Consider the following 21,980-nt stretch of genomic DNA (forward strand, 5'->3'; position numbering starts at 1 on the left):
GGCCGGACCCCATAGAGGACAAAGGCATCAAGGGTTCACCCATTATCCAAACAGCACCCTAAAATTCGACACTCGGCGGACCTCTGGGCAAATTCAGTGTTGGACACACTTCCAGTTACCTAGAATTCATCGGCTGTGGTCTAGAAATAAGCGCCAGGGTAGGCAGTTCACAGGAAATGTGCATACCTCCTCTCCAACCAGCGGAACAGTCATGACAGACCAATCTCAATCCTGCTTCCAGGGGGCAAATCCCAATAAAAAACCACTTTTCTTCTTGACTTGAACCAAAATCTGGGCAGCTGATATCTGTGTGTCCATCTCTGTCACCACTGGTTCCCTAGAGGCCTCCGTCCTGCCTATGGTCACCACGGCAGTGTGGAGCTTCCTCCTCCAGTGACTTCAGTCTGGCTCAGGACCTGTCTTCCTCACTGGCCAGGAAAGTTACAAGACTTCAGACCTACCTTGGGAAGGCGAGGAGGAGGAGAAGGAAAGGAGAATGTATCCCTAGAGGACACACCTGTCAAACGAGTCAAAAGCCTGGCTTCCCAGAAGCAGAAGAGCTTGGCTAAGAAAAAAGAAAGCTAGAAAAAACAGAGTAGGAGGCGGTAAGGCCAGCCCTCGGGACAAGCGGCCCTAGAGGAAGGAGAAACCAACACACGAACCTAAGCAGCCAGTGTTGAAATGCAGAGTTCACCTTGGCATCTCCTGTGCCCAAGGGAGGGTGCCCACCAGCTGTGATCTGGCACAGGTGTCTACACCTGAGTCTAAATGTAACAACGTGTTCTGGGGGCCACACAAGAGCCCACAGCCCAGCCCGCCTATCTCAGGAGGCTCTTGGAGAAGAACCCTGCAAACATGCATATGTACACAATAAAATCTGCTTGATCAGAAAGAAAAATATATATATATATATATATACATATAATTAGAAAACTTTATTGCGGCGCTTCAGAAATAAAGTATCAGTACTGATCTCTGAGGGTCCTCCAGGACCGCCTGACAGCACACAGGGACTTAGAGTTCCTGTTGTCTTAATAGTCACATCTGCTTTCTGTTCTTTGTAAATACCTCTTAAATTACTCAAAAATACGTTTAAAAATAAATATATTATTCAAATATGTATATATTTGACTATTTTCAGTATTTTATATATGCATGTCTTATTTACATTCCTCCACAGTCCACTGAAGTCTATAATTTTTTATTTACCTAGGGAGCCATATCATTAAGGCTAATGGTGGTTTTATCCAGGAAAAAAAAAAATCATACCAAGGGTTATTTTTCAGTATCTTGGCAAAGCACAAAGCAAGGAAAATGGCTTGGCTTTTAATTTCAAATGTTTTCAATTTAATGTAAGGTCACTATTATAAAATTTGTTCCTATGTGTATAGAACCTGGAGAAAATGCAGAGTGAATCACTACTTTCTGTTTAAAGAACACCGGCTTAAGAGTATGTGACAGAGGGGGGGGCAGAAAACCGGCCAGTAGACTCTTCTACAGGTAGACCACACTTGCCCAGAAGGCCTTGGAAGGGCTCCATGCCTCTGCTGGTGTGGCCATCGTGCTCTGTGGACACCCCACAAGACAGTGGCGCCATACAACCACGAGGAAAGCATGGATCTGACCAGGACATTCACACAGCTCTGAAGGACATACATATCCAGCAGAAACAGCTCAACTCTTCTTGGTGGCTTCTTCTCCTTCTGAATCAATTAAGCCAGAAATGCTCCCCACGTTGATCCCTCTGCTTCCCTGTGAACACACTCAGGAGGAAGGGGCAGAGCAGCCTGTCCACAGACACCTGGTGCTGCATCTGAACATGATCTGCAGAGAGCAAGGAACCAAGTCCAGATGTGCTGAAGGGCTGACCTGGCCACTGGACTATGAAGTCCAGATGTGCTGAAGGGCTGACCTGGCCACTGGACTATGAAGTCCAGATGTGCTGAAGGGCTGACCTGGCCACTGGACTATGAAGCACAACTGATTTTGAGCAAACACGAAGTATCAAGACCACCATTTTGATTTGACAAAAGCTGTGCTGTGTGAGAACCTAAACAGGGCTGCAAACACACGGCGGCATGCTTTCTATAAACCTGAGAGTAACCGGACAGGGCCAGATGCAAACACAGTCGGGCAGGGAAGTGACGTCAAGCGGGGAAACCCGCGTGGAGAAACCCTGCTCGCCGCCTTGGGCTGACTTCAGACAGAATAACACCAAGCGTCTTAAAGGTAAAAACAACAAATGCAGCTGGGTGTGGCGGCCACCTGAAAAGAACCTGCGGCTGGCTGAGGTGCCATAAGGGTCGATACCAACCCATCACCTCCCACTTCACCGCCTGATGGGAATTTCTCACAAGGTCCTGATTACAGCACAACACTAATTAGATGAACTTGTCACACGGGTTAACATGCGCGTCAATGAGACTGGAACAGTCCCATCTGGTATGGTATCCTGGCTGCTCTTCAGGGACAAGAGAGAGAGGATGCCGAGAAGTGAGTTGGGGCACAATGTTCAGAATAAGAACAGAAAATCTGGAAAGGTACATGAAGGACCGATCAACTTCCCGTCTACGGGAGACACAGGACATGGGAAAATGTTGACACTACTTTGCTGTACCACGGTGACTCAGGGTAGCCATGGCACTTCCTAGACTACACTTTGGAGATTCCATCCTTGGTCTTAATTGCTTACGAAGTGTGCAACATGATTAGGGAAGATCTGTCTTTAGCTCCGCTCCCAAAGAAGCAGGAGTGGACGTAAATTCTAGTCACAGACGACCGTGCAACGGGGAACACCGTATCCGGTCTTGGAAATCCCCGGGCAAGCTCCTGCTAACCTTTGGATCCAGGTTTCAGACTCGCAAACACTTTGGGGTTCTTAAGGGCAAGCGAGAGCTCGTTGAGGAAGGAAATGAAATGGGAGTCTCTCTCAGATTTCTTTGACTCAAAAATAACCACGATGGTGAAATGGGGTTCTGGGCGGGTCAGGAAGTAGGTACTCTGGACTTTGTCATCGTAGAAGTGGACCACTTTCTCCAGGCTGTTCAGGTCGGACGTCCGGTCTGTCATGATCATGATGACATTGGGCCAGTGCATGACGGGCCTGTCACTGGGCAGGGACACCACGGCCGGGTACTGGTCCACCCCTTTCGGGGCCTCTCGGTAGGAATGTGGGTGGTGGTAGCCGTGGCCCTGAAAGCTCTCTGAGCCTCGGTTGTCAAAAATTAAGGACACGTTGGCAGCGTCGTACTTCCTGATGAAACTGGAGATCTTTCCGAAGAGGTCTGGGTTGGCCTTCGCCGTCAGCGCCTTCATTTCTGAAGCCGTCGTCTGGCGGCTCAGCGCCTCGTGGAAGTAAAAGCTGAACTTGGCCAGGAGCATGGTTTTGAGTTTCATCAGCCAGAGGAAGAGGTGGGGGGGCTGTACGGCCTTCTGAGACTGCCCCCCGAACAGGTGTTTCTTGGTCTCCCGCTGCTTCTCAAAGGTCTGGCCCCAGCTCTGAAGTTTCGTGTGAGCGCTGTGCAAGGTCACCAGGGAAGGGAGGAACTTCCACTCGGAGATCTGGGCCTGCGCCCTCAGGAGATGGCTCAGCACGCCCACCTCCAGCTGGAAACTGCTCTCCAGGGGGCTAAGGATAGGGTGGTGAAACCTAGGGGGAGGGGACGGACAAAAAGTCAGTGGCAACGTCACTTCAGTGAGAACCTTCACAAACAACACGCCAGCGCCAGCACAAACCCCCAACGCGCCACCGCCGGACGAGTGCAGCCCGGGTCGCCGCACCATCGGGCAGAAAGGCACAGTCTAGGTGCGCTGATTTTTTACAACTCTGGTTTAACGTGGGCATTTCATCTTATTCTCCTGAGAAAATACCCTGGATTTTGTGGGTTTTCTCTTCACAAATGTGACCATCTTCCTTCCAAATAAGGAGAAATTACATTGACTATAATTATTTATAATTATTTATTTACTCTGAGAACTGTAGGACTAACACGATCATCAAAACCAGGGGTCCTCTTTTCAGGGCATGCAACCAAAAGACAATACTAGGACATCTGCTGTCCACAGACACACTATTTCATAGACCCATTTTACAGATGAACATAAACACTATACACCTGTATCTGAGGCTCAATGGGTAACGGACACTTAATAAAGGAATACAGCATTCACCAGACAACTGTTGTCCATTCTACTCCCAAAGTCCCTTCACAGTGAACCATGATGAAAAACAAAATGGTGGCCAAAGGGAGGCAGGGAAAAGAGCAGGCTGGGAACAGCGCAGCGAAGAGCAGAAAGGACCTTCGGTAACTGGGAAAAGGAGCCATGTGGAGGGGGAGGGGCAGGCCAGGAGAGGGCAGTGGGGAAGGGGGACAAGTTCAGACAAAGAACAGTGACTCCTATGTAAGAAGACGCCACGATGAAACTCGTTATTCTGTAATCAAACCTAAAAAATTAATTAAAAAAAAAAAAAAAAAGGTAGCCACAAAAGAAGACCTAAACTCTTTTAAAATCCCTTTCCTCAAATCCTCAGAAGGTATTTAAGACCTTGACTATTCTGGTCCCTACTCAAATTGAGCCACATTCCCACCACCCCACCACCACCCGTTTCTAGCTAGTGTGAAATGATAAAATTATACCACTTCAGGGGCTGTGGAGGTAGGTGGCTCAGAGGTTAAGAGCACAAAGCGCTCTTGTAGAGGACTTGTGTTCAGTTCCCAAAATCCACGTCAGTTACAGGTGGGCAACTGTAACTCCGGCTCCAGCAGATCTGACGCCCTCTGCTGGCCTCCACTGGCACTGCACTCATATGCACACACCCTCCCCACATACATATACATTTAGTTAAAATTTAATAAATAAAATATACTATGTCAAGGTCAAGAAAGCAGTGCAGTTTTACCCCCACCTACACAACGTGTTTTAAGTTTTCTTATCATGTGCTGCGGTGACAGTTTGTACTGTGACCAAGTACTGCACACACATGTGTAAGCTGTACTCCTTACCATGCACAATGTAGCTGGATATTTTGTAATATATACATGTACATACATATGTCATATGTCACACTTCTGTTTAGTAAATGAATTTATGAATGTAGACTGCTGACTGCCCTCTATAAACACCGTCCCATTTCACAATAATATTAGGGCAGGAGACAACAAGATGTGGGAGTGCCTTAGTTTCTCAGCAGAGGAGGACGGACAACTTAAGAAGAGTAGGCCAGTGAGAACATGGCCCTTCTGCATCCATGTTTCTCAATCACTCTTCCGCTCTCCTCTGCAGTCACTGTCTTAGAGAAATCTGCTTCCAAGCTAGGTCGGGCCCCAGCACCAGCCACTCTTTTTTTTTTTTTTAAGATTTATTTATTTATTTTTTATGTGTATTTTGTCTGCATTTATGTATGTGCATATATGTATGTATGTGTCTACATGTTCTATGTCTGGCGAGGTCAGAAGACAGTGTCAGATCCCCTGAATGTGGAGTTAGAGATGATTGTGAGACACCATGTGGGTGCTGAGAACTGAACCCAGGTCCTCTGCAAGAGCAGTAAGTGCTCTTAACCATTGAGCCATCCCTCCAGCTCCTGAGCCAGCTTTCAAAGCCCACTTACTTAGACACGGCTCTGCCCAGAGTAGGTTGGGCCTCCCCTATGTTGTAGAATATTATTGTAAGGTGTATTACTTTTGTTTACGTTGCATTTGTTTAACTCTGGGAAGCTGTGTTACTTTGACTGTCTAAGACACCTGATGGTCTAATAAGGAACTGAACGGCCAATAGTGAGGCAGGAGAAAGGGTAGGCGGGGCTGGCAGGCAGGGAGAAAATATAGAAGGAGAAAACTGGAGAAAAGAGAGCTAGGAGCCAGAGAAGGAGGACTCCAGGGGCCAGCCACCCAGCTACACAGCAAGCCATGAACTAAGAGTAAGATTTACAGATGTAAGAGAACGGGAAAAGCCCAGAGGCAAAAGGTAGATGGGTTAAGTTAAGAAAAGCTGGCTAGCAACAAACCAAGCTAAGGTTAGGCATTAAGTAAGAATAAGCCTCCGCCGGGCGGTGGTGGCGCACGCCTTTAATCCCAGCACTTGGGAGGCAGAGCTAGGTGGATCTCTGTGAGTTCGAGGCCAGCCTGGGCTACCAAGTGAGTCCCAGGAAAGGCGCAAAGCTACATAGAGAAACCCTGTCTCGAAAAACCAAAAAACAAACAAACAAAAAAAAAGAATAAGCCTCCATGAATGATTTGTGAGCTGGGTGGCAGGCCCCCCCCTAAAAGAGTCAAATACCAAAACAACACCCATATCAGCATTCGTCACGGCAATATCCCAGACACGCCCACATACCAAACTGATCTGGACATTCCCCCAATTCAGACCCCCAGATGACGCCGGGCTGTGGCAGGCTGACAGCTGACTCCCACAGAACACCACTGGCAGAAAATCCTACTGCAGATGCTCCTGGACTTGCGGCCCCATCAGCCCGTCCTAACTTTAAAATACGCTCCATGCTCCTAGCCTACCAACCACCACGGCTCCTCCTGCAATAATCCCCTGCAGTGTCCGCTGCCACACCCCAGGACTGCTTGGCTAGCTGACAGCCGGGGCTGCCCGATGTCACTGGATCACTGCACTGCACTCTGCTGAACCTGGGAAGTGATCGAAGTCCAACATTCCAAGCACAGTTCCTACTGGATGGTCATCGCTTTTGCAGCATTGAAAAATGAAAAAAATCGCCGGGCGGCAGCGGCGGCGGCACACGCCTTTCATCCCAGCACTTGGGAGGCAGAGCCAAGTGGATGTCTGTGAGTTCAAGGGCAGCCTGGTCTATGGAGCGAGTTCTAGGAAAGGCACAAAGCTACACAGAGAAACCCTGTCTCAAAAAACAAAATAAATAAATAAATAAATAAATAAATAAATAAATAAATAAATAAATAAATAAATAAATAAATAAAAATAAAATCATTAAAAAACATTAAAAAAAAAAACCCACAAGCCGGGAACCATGTCTGATTTTCCTACTGCGTGCCACCACAGAAATCACCATGTATAGCCAATGCTCTACTTAAAAGGAATCGAAGTCTCAGACCAAACCTTCAGAAACGCCTGTGAGCAAGCGTTTCCATGACACCACAGAGGCATAATGTTCAACACTCGTTAAAGACGCATGTGAGTGGCCACGCTGTTTTTTCGTCCTCAAGGAGAGCTGACCACTCGCCCTGTCGGTCTGCCCGGCGCAGACATCAGCTTTATGACGCATTTCCTAGCTTCCTCTGCTCCGCGCGCCTCGCGGCCACTCACACACACACAGCTCACTCAGGCTGTGATCCACAAACATACACCTAAGTCAGGGTGGTGAGCCGGGCAGTGTCTGAGACAGGAGACTGCCAATAACCCGTGGAGAATGCTGGCTCTAAAGGAAAGGAGAGGGCATGGGAAGGGGGGGGGGGGAGGACAGGCAGCAGGAACCTGGGGTCCAGAGCGCAGGAAGGGTACAGGACAGGCGTGGCTGGTGAGAAGCCGAACTCCGAAATGCTATTCCGTCCTCCACAGACCCACACATTGTGAGAGTCAGAAGTAAGAAGCAATCTGCAGAAATGCACATTTAAAAGTGATGGAAATGGGAAATTTTACCTGGTGTCTCTCTTGCTACAGTGGAGGAATCTGTAGCCCTTTCTCACTTAAAGCCACTAGACTGCGGCTCCTTAGCCACCATCCCACTGAGGACATTCTAGTCTCCCTGCTCCACAGGTCCTCTGTTCCAGGCTCCTAGGGGACAGTAGTGGACCTTGTATCTTATTCACAGATGTGATAAAGTTTACCTTATAAATTAGACACAGTAAGGGACCAATAACTAATAATAAAATACAATTATTAACAGTATACAATAGTTGAAGACAATGCGGTCTCTCTCTGATCTAGGTGTGTATTGACCTACTGGACAAGGGCCATGCCCACCGGACGGCACAGTGTGATTTCATCAAACGATGCACACATCATTTTGTGTGTATGTGTGTGTGTGTGCAAATACTCGTGTGTGTGTGTGTGTGTATGTGTGCAAATACTCGTGTGTGTGCACATACTCGTGTGTGTGCACTAAATGTAGAGGTCAGAGCACAAGCTTAGGTGTCATCTTTCAGGACTGTGGCCTCCCGTTTTTAGAGGTGGGAAAGAGAGTCTCTCACTGGCCTGGAGGTAGCCAAGCAGGCCAGGCTGGCTGGCCAGTCAGCCACAGGGATGGATCTGCCTGGCTCCACCCCTCAGCATGGGGATTACCATGCACATGCCACTGTGCCCCGCTGCTCTTCCTATGTGGGTTCTGGAAATGGAACTCAGGTCCTCTGCGAGCACTTGGCTGACTGAATTATCTCCCCAGCTCAAGCATGCGATTAAAAACCTGTTAATTCTTGAACTTGTTACATTTCAGACAGTAGATGGTGGGCAACAGAAACTACACACAGCAGGAGACCTGCTCAACAGGGACTCCTGTGCAAAGATGTGGTCAGAGGTCTGCCCTTTAGAACCTTCCACACTAAGAGGTGGTATTTATAACAAACACACAAAGTAGAAACTCATTTAACATGAGGGACACAATGCCAGCCTCCCTTACAAAAGGAAGGAACACTGTCACATGCTTTAGCATGGATGACCTTTGAGAACATCGTATCAGGCAAAATCACATCAATATGCAAGGTCCTTGAAATAAACTAATAGACCTACCATATGACCAACCAGGTGTGGAGGACATTTGTAAGGCAACCTGGGAAATCTGCATGCGATTTATATATTATGGGATGGAAGAAAACCAGTGTGAAATGTCCTGAGTGTGAACACTGTTCTGATTACATACGGTTCTAGAAGATGAGAAGCTGAGTATTTAGGAAGGTGATTTACGATACTAGTATCTCACTTCCAAACAACAGTAAAGTTTTTGTTATTGTTCTACACAGGGAGAGAGAAAGCCAGCATGGCAAATGCTAACAAAATGTGAAGTTGGACAAAGGATCGTTGTGTGTTCACTGCACGAGTGTGCTTGAGCACCATGTATATTCAGGAGCCCACAGAGGCCCAAAGAGGACATTAGGTCCCCTGGAACTGGAGCTACAGGGGTTCTGAGCCATCTCTCCAGTCCTTGTTTTTTCATTTTTAACAGCTTTGTTGGTATTTAATCCATGTCCATAAATGTACTAAAAAATTCACCCTTTAAGAAAACGATTCAGTGTTTTGGTACACTCAAGAAATTGTGCAAACACCACGTCGGTGCTTCGGTGTGTACATGCAAACTGGATTGCTGCTCACATAGTGAGTGTGTTCACCACACTCTGCTTTATATATAAACGGGATTGCTGCTCACATGGTGAGTGTGTTCACCACACTCTGCTTTATATATAAACTGGATTGCTGCTCACATGGTGAGTGTGTTCACCACACTCTGCTTTATATATAAACGGGATTGCTGCTCACATGGTGAGTGTGTTCACCACACTCTGCTTTATATATAAACTGGATTGCTGCTCACATGGTGAGTGTGTTCACCACACTCTGCTTTATATATAAACTGGATTGCTGCTCACATGGTGAGTGTGCTCACCACACTCTGCTCAGTTTTTCCTTTCTTTTCAAGATTTACTTTTGATTATAAGTATGTGGAGGTGTCCATGTGTGAATATGGGAGCACAAAGAGGCCAGGTATCAGATCCCTGGAGCTAGAGTTACAGGCTGTGATGATTTGAACGAAAATGGCCCCCATAGGCTCATAGGGAGTGGCACTATTAGGAGGTGTGGCTTAGTTGGAATAGGTGTGGCCTTTTTGGAAGAAGTGAGTCACTGGGGTGGAGGTGCTTTGGGGTTTGGGAAGCTCAAGCCAGGCCCAGTGCCTCTTTCTGTTCCTGCTGTCTGCCATTCTGGATGTAGAACTCTAAGCTCCTTCTCCAGCACCACGGCTGCCTGCACGCCGCCATGCTTCCCGCCGTGATGATCATGGACTGAAACTTTGAACTGTAAGCCAGCCCCAATGAAATGTTTTCCTTTTAAAAAGAATGGCCATGGTCACGGTGTCTCTTCACAACAACAGAGCTTTGACCAAGACACAGGTGGGCTGTCAACTACCCATTCCACAACCTGGCATTGCAGTGATTATCCTGAGAGAGAGATGAGGACAGACCACTGGGTGCTGAGAACTAAACTCGGGTCTTCTGAGAGAGCAGTGCGTACTCTTAACCACCGAGCCCTCTCTCTGGCCTCTGTAATTAACTTCAGGGCTGGAGAGATGGCTCAGAGGTTAAGAGCACTGGCTTCTCTGCCAGAGGATCCAGGTTCGATACCCAGCACCCATACGGTGGCTCACAATTGCCTGTAACTCCAGCTCCATGGGATTTCATGCCCTCTTCTGGCCTCCGCAGGCACCAGGCATGCACACGGTGTACATAGTCTATATGCAGGCAAAACACCCATAACATATTTTTTTTAAAAAGCCAGGAACTAAGGGTGTATGCATACACCACAGTCTTAGCACTAGGGAGATTGAGGGAAGAGGATGGAGATTTTAAGGCTAGCCTTGGCTACATAGTTTACATCGTGAAATCCTGCCTCAAATATAACACACACACACACACACACACACAGAGGGGGGAAGAAAAAAGGAGAGAGAGACAGAGACAGAGAGAAAGAGAGCGCAATGGCTCAGGTCTGTAATCACTGCACTTGGAAGCCTGAGGCAGGATTCACGCGAGTGTGGAGAGAAGCTGGACTACACAAAGTAAGATTGCATCTCAAAAAACTAAAATAAAGTAAGAGGGAAGGGAAAAAAACCGAATCATCATGTCTTGTGCTCAAGCACGCACGCACGCACGCAGGCATAATGCGAGTCTGTGCAGGAAGCACCTTATTCGCAGTAGGTGAACGTGGAAAGGGCCTGCTGTGCGGTCTGACCAGCCAACCTTGTCTGCCGAATGCAAAAGTCGGCAGAGAGAAATTAACCACTTGGACCACGTAGACAGCAGCTCAAGTTTGACACGAGCTCTGCTGTGGTCTGAGCTTGGGAGGCGAGCACACGCTTCTCGGGAGAGAGGCCTCGGCTTCCACCTCCAGCTCCGAAAACAGAAAGACAGACAGACCGACTCTGAAGTCAGAGAGGGGTGAGATCGGAACCAACTGCCTCATGCTGGCCCTTCAGGAAGGGAGTGCCATCTGCACCCGTGACTGAAGTCAGGCAACAGGAAGAGTCTTGCAGAATGCACGGCTCACCACAGCTGCTCAGCAGCTGCCCTTTTCCTTCACAGGGGATGATTAGACGCCAGGCATGGTAATGCACGCCTTTAATCCCAGCGTTCAGGAGGCAGAGGCAGGAGGATGGCTACGAGTTTGAAGCCAGCCTGGTCTACAGAGTGAGATTCTCTCTCACAAAGCAAACACAGAAATAATAGATGCTATAAATATCATACTCTTTTGAAACCTACAAGCTACAAAACCAAATGATGCTTTGTTAAGTCAACTTGACATTTTCCTCTTGAAACAGTTTTAAATTGGGTGGGTTTGCTTTCTCTGTTTCCTTGACTTGGGACCTTTCGGCTGAGCTTAGGCCTCTATTTTTAACCTGCCTGTTGAGTCTCACTTGAAAAGCAGCTACTGACATCCTGACCTCAGGTTTAGCTTGGCATCCTCCTTCTAAAGCAGCCCAGCCGTCTCCTCGTCCATCCTGTCTGCGATACTATCATGGGGAACTTCCAGACCCTCTCCGGCAGGAACAGCTCACCACGCCTACCGTCTGGCTGCCGAGAGTGTTCACTCCTGGTTAGCGCCGATTTCACTGTCCTGCAGCCACATGAACCACCAGCCCGTGCCGGCCCACCTGCCCCAGGAGCCTGCCCACGGCCCTTCCCTCCTGCGATCACATCTCCACTGACCCATTCCGTGACCTGGTGCTACAGTCATTAGCCCAGTTAGAGACGAGAAGATGGCGTACCCCTGTTGACAACCTTTCATGGTTCCCCACTATTTACCAAATTGGGCAAAACGGTCAGGCTGAACACAACTATTCACTAATTTATTCAGCCGGTTTCAATTTAGCAGCTGCCACGCAGTGGGTGCTGTTCTAGGATTATAAGCACGTGGCATCTTGTCCGGGTACCATTCTGTTTAATCAAACCTATCTGAATTAATATGCCCAGATGTGTAATATCCTTCAAAGGTATCTTTCTAATCCAAGTAGTACCTCTACTGTGCTAGGCTCCCAGGAAGCCATACTAAAACCAGGCCTTCACTTCGGTGATGTTCTTAAATTCCTACAGTTCTCTGGGCACTGGTTCCAGGGTCAGGCGGTGGCAGGTGCATCACAAACAGCTTCATCTCTTTGTAAGGAGCAAGTTTCTTCAAATAGACACAATTTTCCAGTGGAGCAAAAAAACTTTTTTTTTTTTTTTTTTTTGGTTTTTCGAGACAGGGTTTCTCTGTGTAGCTTTGCGCCTTTTTCTTGAACTCACTTGGTAGCCCAGGCTGGCCTCGAACTCACAGAGATCCGCCTGCCTCTGCCTCCCGAGTGCTGGGATTAAAGGCATGCGCCACCACCGCCCGGCTGAGCAAAAAAACTTTTAAGTTACACTGGCCTTGAAATAATTTCTTGGTTATCCCAAAGAACTAGTTTGTCCTTCAACAGCAATGCATGCCTCCACTAAGAGTTGAAAACAAAACCAAAACACAATTCCTGACACATCTATCTTAATGACCACGTGAGCGTTAGAGAGATACCTCCCAGGTTATTACTCTGAAAAGAGCATTTATTAGACAGGTAGCTGGTCAGTCACACTGTTCTCTATACTGTGTGTGTGTGTGTGTGTGTGTGTGTGTGTGTGTGTGTGTGCGCGCGCCTCGGTGCCAAAGCCAGAAGATGACGTCAGGCGCCCCGCTCTATGGCTCCCTGCCTTGTTCCTTGGACAGGGGTCTCTCGCTGACCGCCAGCAGTCTTCCTGTCTACAGCACCCACAGACTGGCATTACAGGTGCATGCAGTGGCACCCAGCTTTCTTCGTGGAGGCTGAGGATCCAAACTCAGGGCTTCATGCTTGCAGAGCCGGGCTCTTACCCACTGAGCCATCTCCAGGCCCTCTACAGCCATTCTGTTGTGTGACTTCCTGTCTTCCCTGATAACACACGGAGGGGATCTGCCCAGCATGGTTAACTAAACCTCACAGTGCCGATGGACGCCTGCTGTTCAATGAACGCATATAAAACGGAGTACAGGGACCTTCCGAAGAGTCAGGGAAGACTCGGAGCCCGTGTGGGGCTGACAGACCGCCACCCTCTCCGCACTCACCTGGAGCTGTATTTCTTGAGGATGGTATCCAAAACGCTGACCAGCTCCTCCGTGTTGATGAACTTCTGCGTGCTGAGGGCGTACATCTTCTCGTAGAAGTCTGCGATCTCCATCCGGGCCTGGACAAAGAAACAGAGCTGCTCTGACAGGTGGGGGAGAAGCTCCTCCACGTGGGGAGCCGTGCCGCCCGGGGCGCCTCGGCCCGTCACCACTTTCTTCAGTTCGTTATGCAGGGAGGTGTAGATGGTGCGGATGGAGTCCTTCCTGCTGAAGAACGACTGGCCCCCTGGGAAGCAAACGGCAGAAGCACAGGACCGGTGAGGCAGGCAGACAGAAGCACCAGGCACCTCCCAGCACCCACGTGGAGAGAACTGGAACCTGTGGAGCTCGGTGAGCTTGTGTCTACCACATTCTCCGACTCAAGGAGTGGGGTACGGATACCCCACGTCAGCACTTCACTGAGGAACAGGTCAAAAATGAGCACGTGCTACAAATCCATCTTACTCACGTAACCATTGTTGCCCACTCCACAAACATCCAAAATTATTTTAGAACATAATTACCCAGCATATAACATAAACCCGGATTTAAAAAAAAACTCTCCTTTTTTATAGACCATACTTTTTTAAAAAGGAGAACACGAGGATTATAAAACACTGCCATTAGAACTGGCAGCCCGGCACACATTGTTTCCTCTTCAGAGGTGCATTTTTCTTGAATCTTATCTTTTAGGCCGTGCCGGGAAATGAGAATGCACGCTCACACGCATCCTCCTACAAAAGACCACACACTGGGGTCTCGGAGCTGGGGACTGCCGTGTTCCTGACGAGGTTGACAATGTGGGCTTCATAATAAGTGCCACAGTATGAATTAAGACCAAGAACCAATTACAACTGCCGTTCTACCGCAAAGGGAACCCGCCCGAGAATCAGGACAGCCGCATCGTCGCCGACGGTTGAAAGGGACCCGCCGGTCGAGGAATCGCTTCCTTACTTGTGAATTTGTACATGACTAACTGTATCTCTAATCACAGAGCTGGCTGCACGGGTATTTTCCTAAGCATTAGCTCCCCCATCGAAGAGCCAGATACGAGACTTCAGCAGAATGAAAAGAAACAGGAAGTGCTCACGATTGTGATTTCTGCAAATGTACAAAAATCTCGGGGATTTCCTGTTAAGCTCAGAATGCTTTCGTGAAATGAATTTATTGATATTATAAATACATTAAGAATGAAAGTTAACTCTTAAGGCATTTGAAAAATATCCTCTTAATAATTCATTTCAGAATATTGTTTTTAGTTCACTTCTTGGTTTACGTGTCAAGAAATGAACCTTACGTCCCTTGCTACTACGCCGACCAGATGTTCCCAGATGTTCCAGGTCTTAACGCTGAAGGTCTGACATCCTAGGAAAGCCTTCATCCAGATGTTTTGTTGTCTAAGCTGGAACTGGCACACGCCATTCTCCCACTTCATCGTCTGAGCAGTGTGATACAGGGGTTCAGACCCACACCAAAAGGCCCCCACCAACCTGGAAGCCCTACTTGGCTCTGATCCCTAAATTTTGAATTTTATAAAGTGTTTTCTCTCACATACATGGGGAATGGCTGCACTCGTAGTGACGACATTTCTCGCAGCTCTGTCCTCCTTGTCTATATTCTCATTTTGTAGTGATTGGTATAGAATAAACAGTCCTCCGTGCCCATGTCTAGAACAAAGATCTCCCAAGTTAGGAAGGTAATAAAAATGTCATACAGAGCTGGTTATGACAGCATACACCTATATAACCCCAGAGCTTGAGAGACAGAGGCAGGTGGGTTCCGGGTCAGCCTGCACAATGGGAGACTGTCTAAAAACCAAACCACGGCATCAGAACACATCACACAAAAGCCCAAAGCTCTACAAGTCTAAAGGACAATTTCAAGTCCTCACTGCCAAACTTAAATGCTGTGTGACATTCAATCAACCTCGATGTCCTGAGTGTTAAATGTGTCACTGTCAACATAAAACCAGATCTGTTGAGAAGACAGATGAACAGCCCTGTGAAAAGGCCCGGAAAGAAGGATGAACTCGGTCTTGCTGGCCCCTTCTTCCCACTGAACTGACAGTATTCAACTCCCAATAACATGTAACCAAGCCTGGGAAAGCCTGTGGTAAATTACTATTTAACAGACAGGCAACCTCGACTCTACTCACTTCCCCTGTTAAAAACAAACAAACAAACAAACAAACAAACAAACAAACCCAGTGGCCATAGCAAAAACTTGAACTTTGCATCGAAAAAGTAATGCCTACCTTTATCAGATCACAGGGGAACTGAAATACAACACAAATTCAAATGATACTTCTAAACACCTATCTACACCGGTCACCAGTAGATAAAACTAATACGAGCAAGAGAGATCACCAACCCCCTTACTTTTAATTCTCTCTCTTTTCCCAAAGTTTTCTTGGCTACCCTACCTTCTAGTACCCAATGAGGACCAATCTTCCTTTGTGCTGGGCAATCAGAAGCACCCAACTCATTTCCCTTTCAGTACTTTCAACTTACTAATTATGACGTTTTGGATTTTTTTTCTAGAATGTTCTAGTTACCAATGACCATTATTTTTCCAAGGTTTCAACCTTTTATCCCATATGAAATTTAAAGCATAACGGACATGTTAAGTATGAAGGGCGGTGGTTAATCCCAGCACTCGGGAGGCAGAGGCAGGCGGATCTCTATGAGTTCAAGGCCAGCCTGGGCTACAGAGTGAGATACAGGAGAGGTTCCAAAACACAGAGAAAGGCTGTCTCCAAAAGAACCGAAAGAAATAGAAAGAGAGAAAGAGAAAGAGAGAGGGGGGGGAGGGGAGGGGGGGGAGGGGAGGGGAGGAGAGGAGAGGAGAGGAGAGGAGAGGAGAGGAGAGAGGAGAGAAGAGAAGAGAAAAAGAAAAGCACAACATGTTAAGCATCCTGAGCATTTCGCTCTACAACTTCTTTGGAATGACCTCCATTCTCAAGTCACCTCCCGGCATGCCAAAGTTTATCAATCCGAGTTTGAGGAAACGCCCCTGTAATGACTCAGAGGCCAGGGCAGTAGGACGGCTTCAAATCCTCCACTGCCGTTCACTCTGCCCATTTTATCCACTGTTCTTTTCCCAAACTAGCATTCTTCTGCCAGTCAAGCTAGGAGAAGTCGCCAAGCTGAGACACCCAGTTTTTCAGGAATGGAGCCGGGACATTGACAGGTCCATGCTTGCATTTTTCATCAGGACCATCTGCTAGAGCTTCAGACAGAGGTCAAAGGCTTTTTTGTGGGTGACAGGGTCTCACTTTGTAACCCCAAGCTGACCTTTAATTCCCCGTCCTCCTGCTCCTGCCTACAGGGATCACAAGCACGCTGTACCACTGTATCAGTTTAGACTCACTTGATATCCGCTAAGCCATTAGATCCTAAGTGTTCCCACCACAGAAAGAATGAGGCGGTAAGATACATCAATCGCCTTGCTATGGTGATCACTTCACAATGTATGTCAAAACATCTACTTAGATATCCTAAGTAAATATAGTTTTTATTTGTCAATTATACCTTCACAAAAATTTTCTAAAGGCTTTTCAGACCACGTTTCTGTTTGTTTTGTCTTTTCAGACAGGGTCTCACTATGCAACCCCAGCGGGCTGAGAACTTTCCATGTGCATCGGGTGGCTTCACAGTCACGCCTGTCACTGACTCCCGAGTGGGGAGATTAAGGGCAGGTACCACCATCCCCAAACCATGTCTCAGATTTTTAAAGAGTCCGAATAATTGTTTCATTTCGCTTCACAAAGAAAACCGTATGAACTGCAAAGAGACAACAGAACATGGTACTGCTTTAAATAACAATTCTCCCGTTCTCTGATAAAGTCCAACTGCGATCATGCTTGCACCACTACACGAATGCAAAAATGTTAAATTTAAGCTCTGAAATTCAGCTGTACCGACTATCACCTGAGCGTGTAAGTTACGAAGGACTTCAAGATGCCATTTTCAGAACATTTCCTGGCAGGTCAGCCCTAGAGCACCCAGGCGGATTTCACAGTGTGAACTGACAGGCAGTCAGTCACCTTCAGGTCAGGTCCCTGAGGCTCCCCTACGAGACAGCTGGGGTTCAAGCACAACCCAGCACTTTACACAATAACGGGCACTTCGCGGCAGCCGAGCCAACGACCGTAAAGGACTTCCTCACGCTCACAGCCGACGTGCCCAGTCCTCTTTACACGGAGACCTGGAGCACACAATTGAAACTTAGTGCAGATTTTATTTGTTTATTTTTCCTGGAACCCACAAATGGACTTTAGGAAACCCATCTGTTCCTTCTCACTCTCCCTCTCTGGTTATGTATACAATACTATGTACATATATTTAGGGGAGGGGTGTGTAACTTGGCAACTTTCACTACATTCCTGTGGATGACCTCAAACAACAGAAAAGTTAAGAATCATGGCATGTGGCTCAGTCACCACTTTTGATAGGCAGGGAAGCCTAAAACAACCCAAACTGCCGGAATATTATCTACCCTCACTATTACAGCTGGACTACATATGTATCATATACATACATGAATATAAAGCATATAAATTATAATAAACGTGCATGTTTTAAATCAATTGTATATATACCCTCAATCTGATATCTCAAGGCAGGTGCTCAGGTTTAAGATCCATGGCCTGCTGCCATGCATGCATACACAATTCGCCACACTGTAGAAAAACATTTGTGTGAGGTAACACTGTACAGAGGAAAATACAGAGAGGGTGAAATCCCTGGCCACTTTTTGCCAATAAATGATCATACTAAGTTACAAGTTATTTGAAAAGTTATAGAAGTTAAGGTGTGGGAAGCCCTTTCTCTGGAGTGTTTAGCAAATATTCAATCACAATTCTTGGCAACAGAAAGGGATTAACTCTGTATGTAATTTACACTCACTTTCACATCAATGTTCTTTTTATGCCATAGATGCGTATCCTTCATCCATCAAAGGCCCTCGAACGTTTAATAACTAAAGGGTCCAAAAGAAGCCAACGTACTAAATCTACCCCAGCTCTCTGGGCATTAGCTATCATTTGCCATTATTATTACAAGTAATACCTTGAATGCATAGCCCTTGGCTTTTACGCATGACTTCCTTATCAACGGATACCAATTGTTTCTTGTAGTGGTAATCAGTTAAAAGGGTTCCTGCCATCTTATTTACAGAAGGACTAGCAGTGTGCACCCTAAGAGTCTTCTCCTCTTAAAGATTGGCTCTCAATTCTTGCCTTTCCTGCCCAGGATCCACTCACTCCTTCATTCACTAAATACGCACTGACGTACAATTGGAAGAGGGGACAAGATTCCATCTGCTTTAAGAGGTCAGACAAAAACAGTATTTATTAACACGACCAGGATTCTCCATGGCCTGCCTGGTTTTGCTCCTCGGAACGCAGTGTCACTAGTTGAGGGGGGGGGGGGCAACAGAACTTGGTTAACTTGTCATTTATGAAACCGATCCATGCACGGTTCAAAACCGTCAACCCCAGGGGGTTTGGAGGTGGGTAGGGGGGGGATGCCCAGCAAAGAGCATCCATCCGCCCAGTCCACCAAGGCAGCAGCAGCAGGAGAGGCGGAGACAGGGGCTGCACAGGTCGGTGGGTGGGGCTTGCGGCAGCCGAGGAGGGGAGGAGGAGGAGGGGGAGAAGGGAGAGGAGGAGGAGGAGGAGGAGGAGGGGGACGGTGGGAGGAGACCTGGGCAGAGCGGAGTCCGCCGCTGGGAGTGGGTGCCGGGACACCCAAGCCAGGGCGGGCGCACCCCCTTTCCTTCCTCCCCGAGGGGCGGGGGTTCGGGGCGGAGGTACCTAGTTTCTGCCCCAGGTAGGTGAGGCTGTGATAGACCTTCTCGGCCGCGGCCAGGTGCGCCAGGGCCGCCAGCAGCGACAGCCAGCTGCCCCCCGCGCTCTTGTTGGCCTCCCGCTCCTTCTCCACATTGTCCTTGGCCTTGTCGTAAGAGAAGATGCCCAGGTGCGAGAAGAACGTCTCCAGCACCGCCTGTTCCACCGGCACCGGGGCGGCTAGCGGGATAGACTCCCCCATGCGACCCGCGCGGCGCCAGCTCCACCCACGTGGCTCCGCTCGCCACTTCCGGGTTCCGAGGGAGGGGGCGGGGAGGGACGCGCCTGCGCCGCCGCGTGCGGCCGGGCGTGCGTGCGCGCGCGTGCCCGTGGGCGAGCCTGCTGGCTGGCTGGGTGGCTGGGGTGCAGCGGGATTGCTCCGGGACCTCGCGGAGGCCGTGGCGGGGCGCGGGAGGATGGAGGAGGCGGCTCCGCGGACGCAGATGAGAGACCCGCTGCAGAGCCCCACCCCCCGGGCAGGCCGCCTCCAGGCCCCCTGCGGTGTCCAGCCCCTGAGCGAGGGTGACGTCACGCGGGCTTGACGTCAGCTCACGTAGACATGAGAGCCCTGATCAGCCCCTGACACGCATGGAGGTTGTTAGGTGGAAGTCTGGTTTTCATCCCTGCACACACGCGTGCACACACACACACACACACACGCACGCACGCACGCACGCACGCCATCAGCTACCGCCTGGCCATTCCAGAGCTGTGTAGGTCTCCACCTTGCCCATCCCTCTCAAACTCGATGAAGCTCCCTGGTTCGGGTCCTAGGAGTCGGAGGAGAAATGCACCTAAGTCCGTGCATTTTGCCCTGCAGGTTCTTCACACTCTACTCTGTGACGTTTAAGAACCTCCAGCTCACTGGGCAGTGGTGGCGCACGCCTTTAATCCCAGCACTTGGGAGGCAGAGGCAGGCGGATCTCTGTGAGTTCGAGGCCAGCCTTGTCTATGGAGTGAGATCCAGGAAAGGCACCAAAACTACACAGAGAACCCCTGTCTTGAAAAACCAAATAAAAAGAAGAAGAAGAAGAACGTCCAGCTCAGCTCTCGTATGTGTCTGCTATCTTGAAATGCTGCCCACGACCCACTCAGTGTTTTTTATTCCCTTTGCATATTTTGTATTTTAGATATACATGCTTATTTTACACCAGTCACACGGAGTGTGGGTGTGCCTGTGTTTACTTGTCTCTTTCCCATCAGTGGTGATCTGACTCTGGCAGAGACTCGAGGCTATTTACCATTTTAATGGTTCGTAATGGAAACGGGGGTGCTTGTTGAACAACTGAAAGAGCTGCCTATCTTCTTCCCCCCCCCCCCCCCCGCCCCCGCAAAAAAAACTAGAGCTGTTATATCATCATTACCTATGGGTTTTATATATACATTTGGTTTTCTTTGTTTCGTTTGGTTTGGTTATATGAGGCACAGTCACACTGCATAGCCCTGAGTGGCCTGGAACTCTTCATGTGGTCCAGGCCGGCCTTGAACTCACAGAGACCAGCTTGCTCTTCCTTGGGACTACAGGGGTTAAAGGCTTGGCCACCATTGTGCGTTTGATTCCTGCCCTCGAGAATGTACTTGGATAAGCTCGAGCCTTTTCAGCCGTGTATAAGACGGGGTTTTATGCTTGACAATGGTCGGGAAGAGGAGAAGAACAATCATTTTTTGAAGACTTGGGGAAGCTTCCTGAGAATGCGCCATTCATGAAGAATGAACGAAAGTTAAAAGTCAAAGTGTAGTACTGCCACCCATACCCAGAGACAATGTTCATTCCCAGCATTCCCCAAGAACACAAGAAATCCTTAGATCAGTGGTTCTCAACCTGTGGGTCACAACCCCTTGGGGGGAGGGTCAAACAACCCTTTCACAGAGGTCACACATCAGATCTCCCGCATATCAGGTATTTCCATTACAGTTCACAACAGTAGCAAACTTAGAGTTACGAAGTAGCAACGGAAATAATTTCATGGTTGAGGGTCAGCACAGCATGAGGAACTGTATTAAAGGGCCGCAGCATTAGGAAGGTTGAGAACCACTGATTCAGACGATAAAGTCGGCATCAGCATCACAAGGGGAAAGAAACTTAGGGATCGTGAAGGAGACATGAATGCGCGTGAAAGACTGTCCACTTGTTTCCTGTAACAAAGTGTACATTTAAAAACCATAAGCTGAAGAAAGTAAGCATGACTAGGTCTAAAGAAAGAAAAACTCGTAACTATAAATGCACTGAAGAGTCCAATTGACTTGATGTATAAAGAAGTGAATATGTTGACATGTTAATGGTACAAGTTAGTGAGTTCCACTGTGACCTGTCCATGCATGTGTATGTCATGCATTGACCGTGTCCACCCTCCCCTTCCCTCTACCTTGCCTTCTCCTCTCCGACTCCCTTCCTTTGGCACCCTCCCCACTCCCCTAAGAGTCCCTCTTCTCACATCTCAAGAGAACATGACGGAACCCTGAGAAAGACAATTCGCAGTATGTGCCAGACACAGTATGCTTTTAATGGACCTCTTTCTAACCAGTGAAAATAAGAGGTTATGGGCCAGGCGGTGGTGGCGCACACCTTTAATCCTAACACTTGGGAGGCAGAGGCAGGTGGATCTCTGTGAGTTCCAGGCCAGCCTGGTCTACAGAGCGAGATCCAGGACAGCTAAGACTATACCAAGAAACCCTGTCTTGGAAAACCAGAAGGAAAAAAAAAAAGAGGTTATGGAGCTGTTTAAAAGGCTAGGCAGGCAAGAGCACTTGCTGCCAAGCCTGGGGCCCTGGGTTGGATCCTGGGAACCTACAT

At 48.3% G+C, this 21,980-nt stretch overlaps 1 protein-coding gene across 2 annotated transcripts; it reads right to left on the minus strand.

The window, feature by feature from the left end:
* Window positions 1-916: 916 nt before the first annotated feature.
* Kics2 (KICSTOR subunit 2) lies at window positions 917-19,451 on the minus strand. Of its 2 annotated transcripts, none has more exons than XM_006973339.4 (3): window positions 19,154-19,451; window positions 13,300-13,585; window positions 917-3,649 (listed from the first exon to the last, which is right to left on the minus strand). In XM_006973339.4, the coding sequence occupies exons 1-3, from the start codon at window positions 19,386-19,388 to the stop codon at window positions 2,833-2,835; spliced, it is 1,338 nt and encodes a 445-aa protein (XP_006973401.1). In that variant the 5' UTR covers window positions 19,389-19,451; the 3' UTR covers window positions 917-2,832. The 2 variants fall into 2 exon arrangements, with proteins under 2 accessions (XP_006973401.1, XP_042119119.1); XM_042263185.2 differs by having other exon boundaries at window positions 1,329-3,649; window positions 13,300-13,418; window positions 19,154-19,402.
* Between the last annotated feature and the right edge of the window lie 2,529 nt (window positions 19,452-21,980).

Source organism: Peromyscus maniculatus, chromosome 18 (genome assembly GCF_049852395.1).
Source record: "Peromyscus maniculatus bairdii isolate BWxNUB_F1_BW_parent chromosome 18, HU_Pman_BW_mat_3.1, whole genome shotgun sequence".
In the NCBI taxonomy this organism is placed as follows: Eukaryota; Metazoa; Chordata; class Mammalia; order Rodentia; family Cricetidae; genus Peromyscus; species Peromyscus maniculatus.

Excerpts from the sequence above, each read along its gene's own strand:
- Kics2 (XM_006973339.4), bottom strand. The coding sequence starts at position 19,388 with ATGGGGGAGTCTATCCCGCTAGCCGCCCCGGTGCCGGTGGAACAGGCG. Across the intron at positions 13,586-19,153 it reads CTACCTGGGGCAGAAACTAG|GGGGCCAGTCGTTCTTCAGC; the intron begins GTACCTCCGCCC and ends TTTGCTTCCCAG. Across the intron at positions 3,650-13,299 it reads CTCAAGAAATACAGCTCCAG|GTTTCACCACCCTATCCTTA; the intron begins GTGAGTGCGGAG and ends CCCTCCCCCTAG.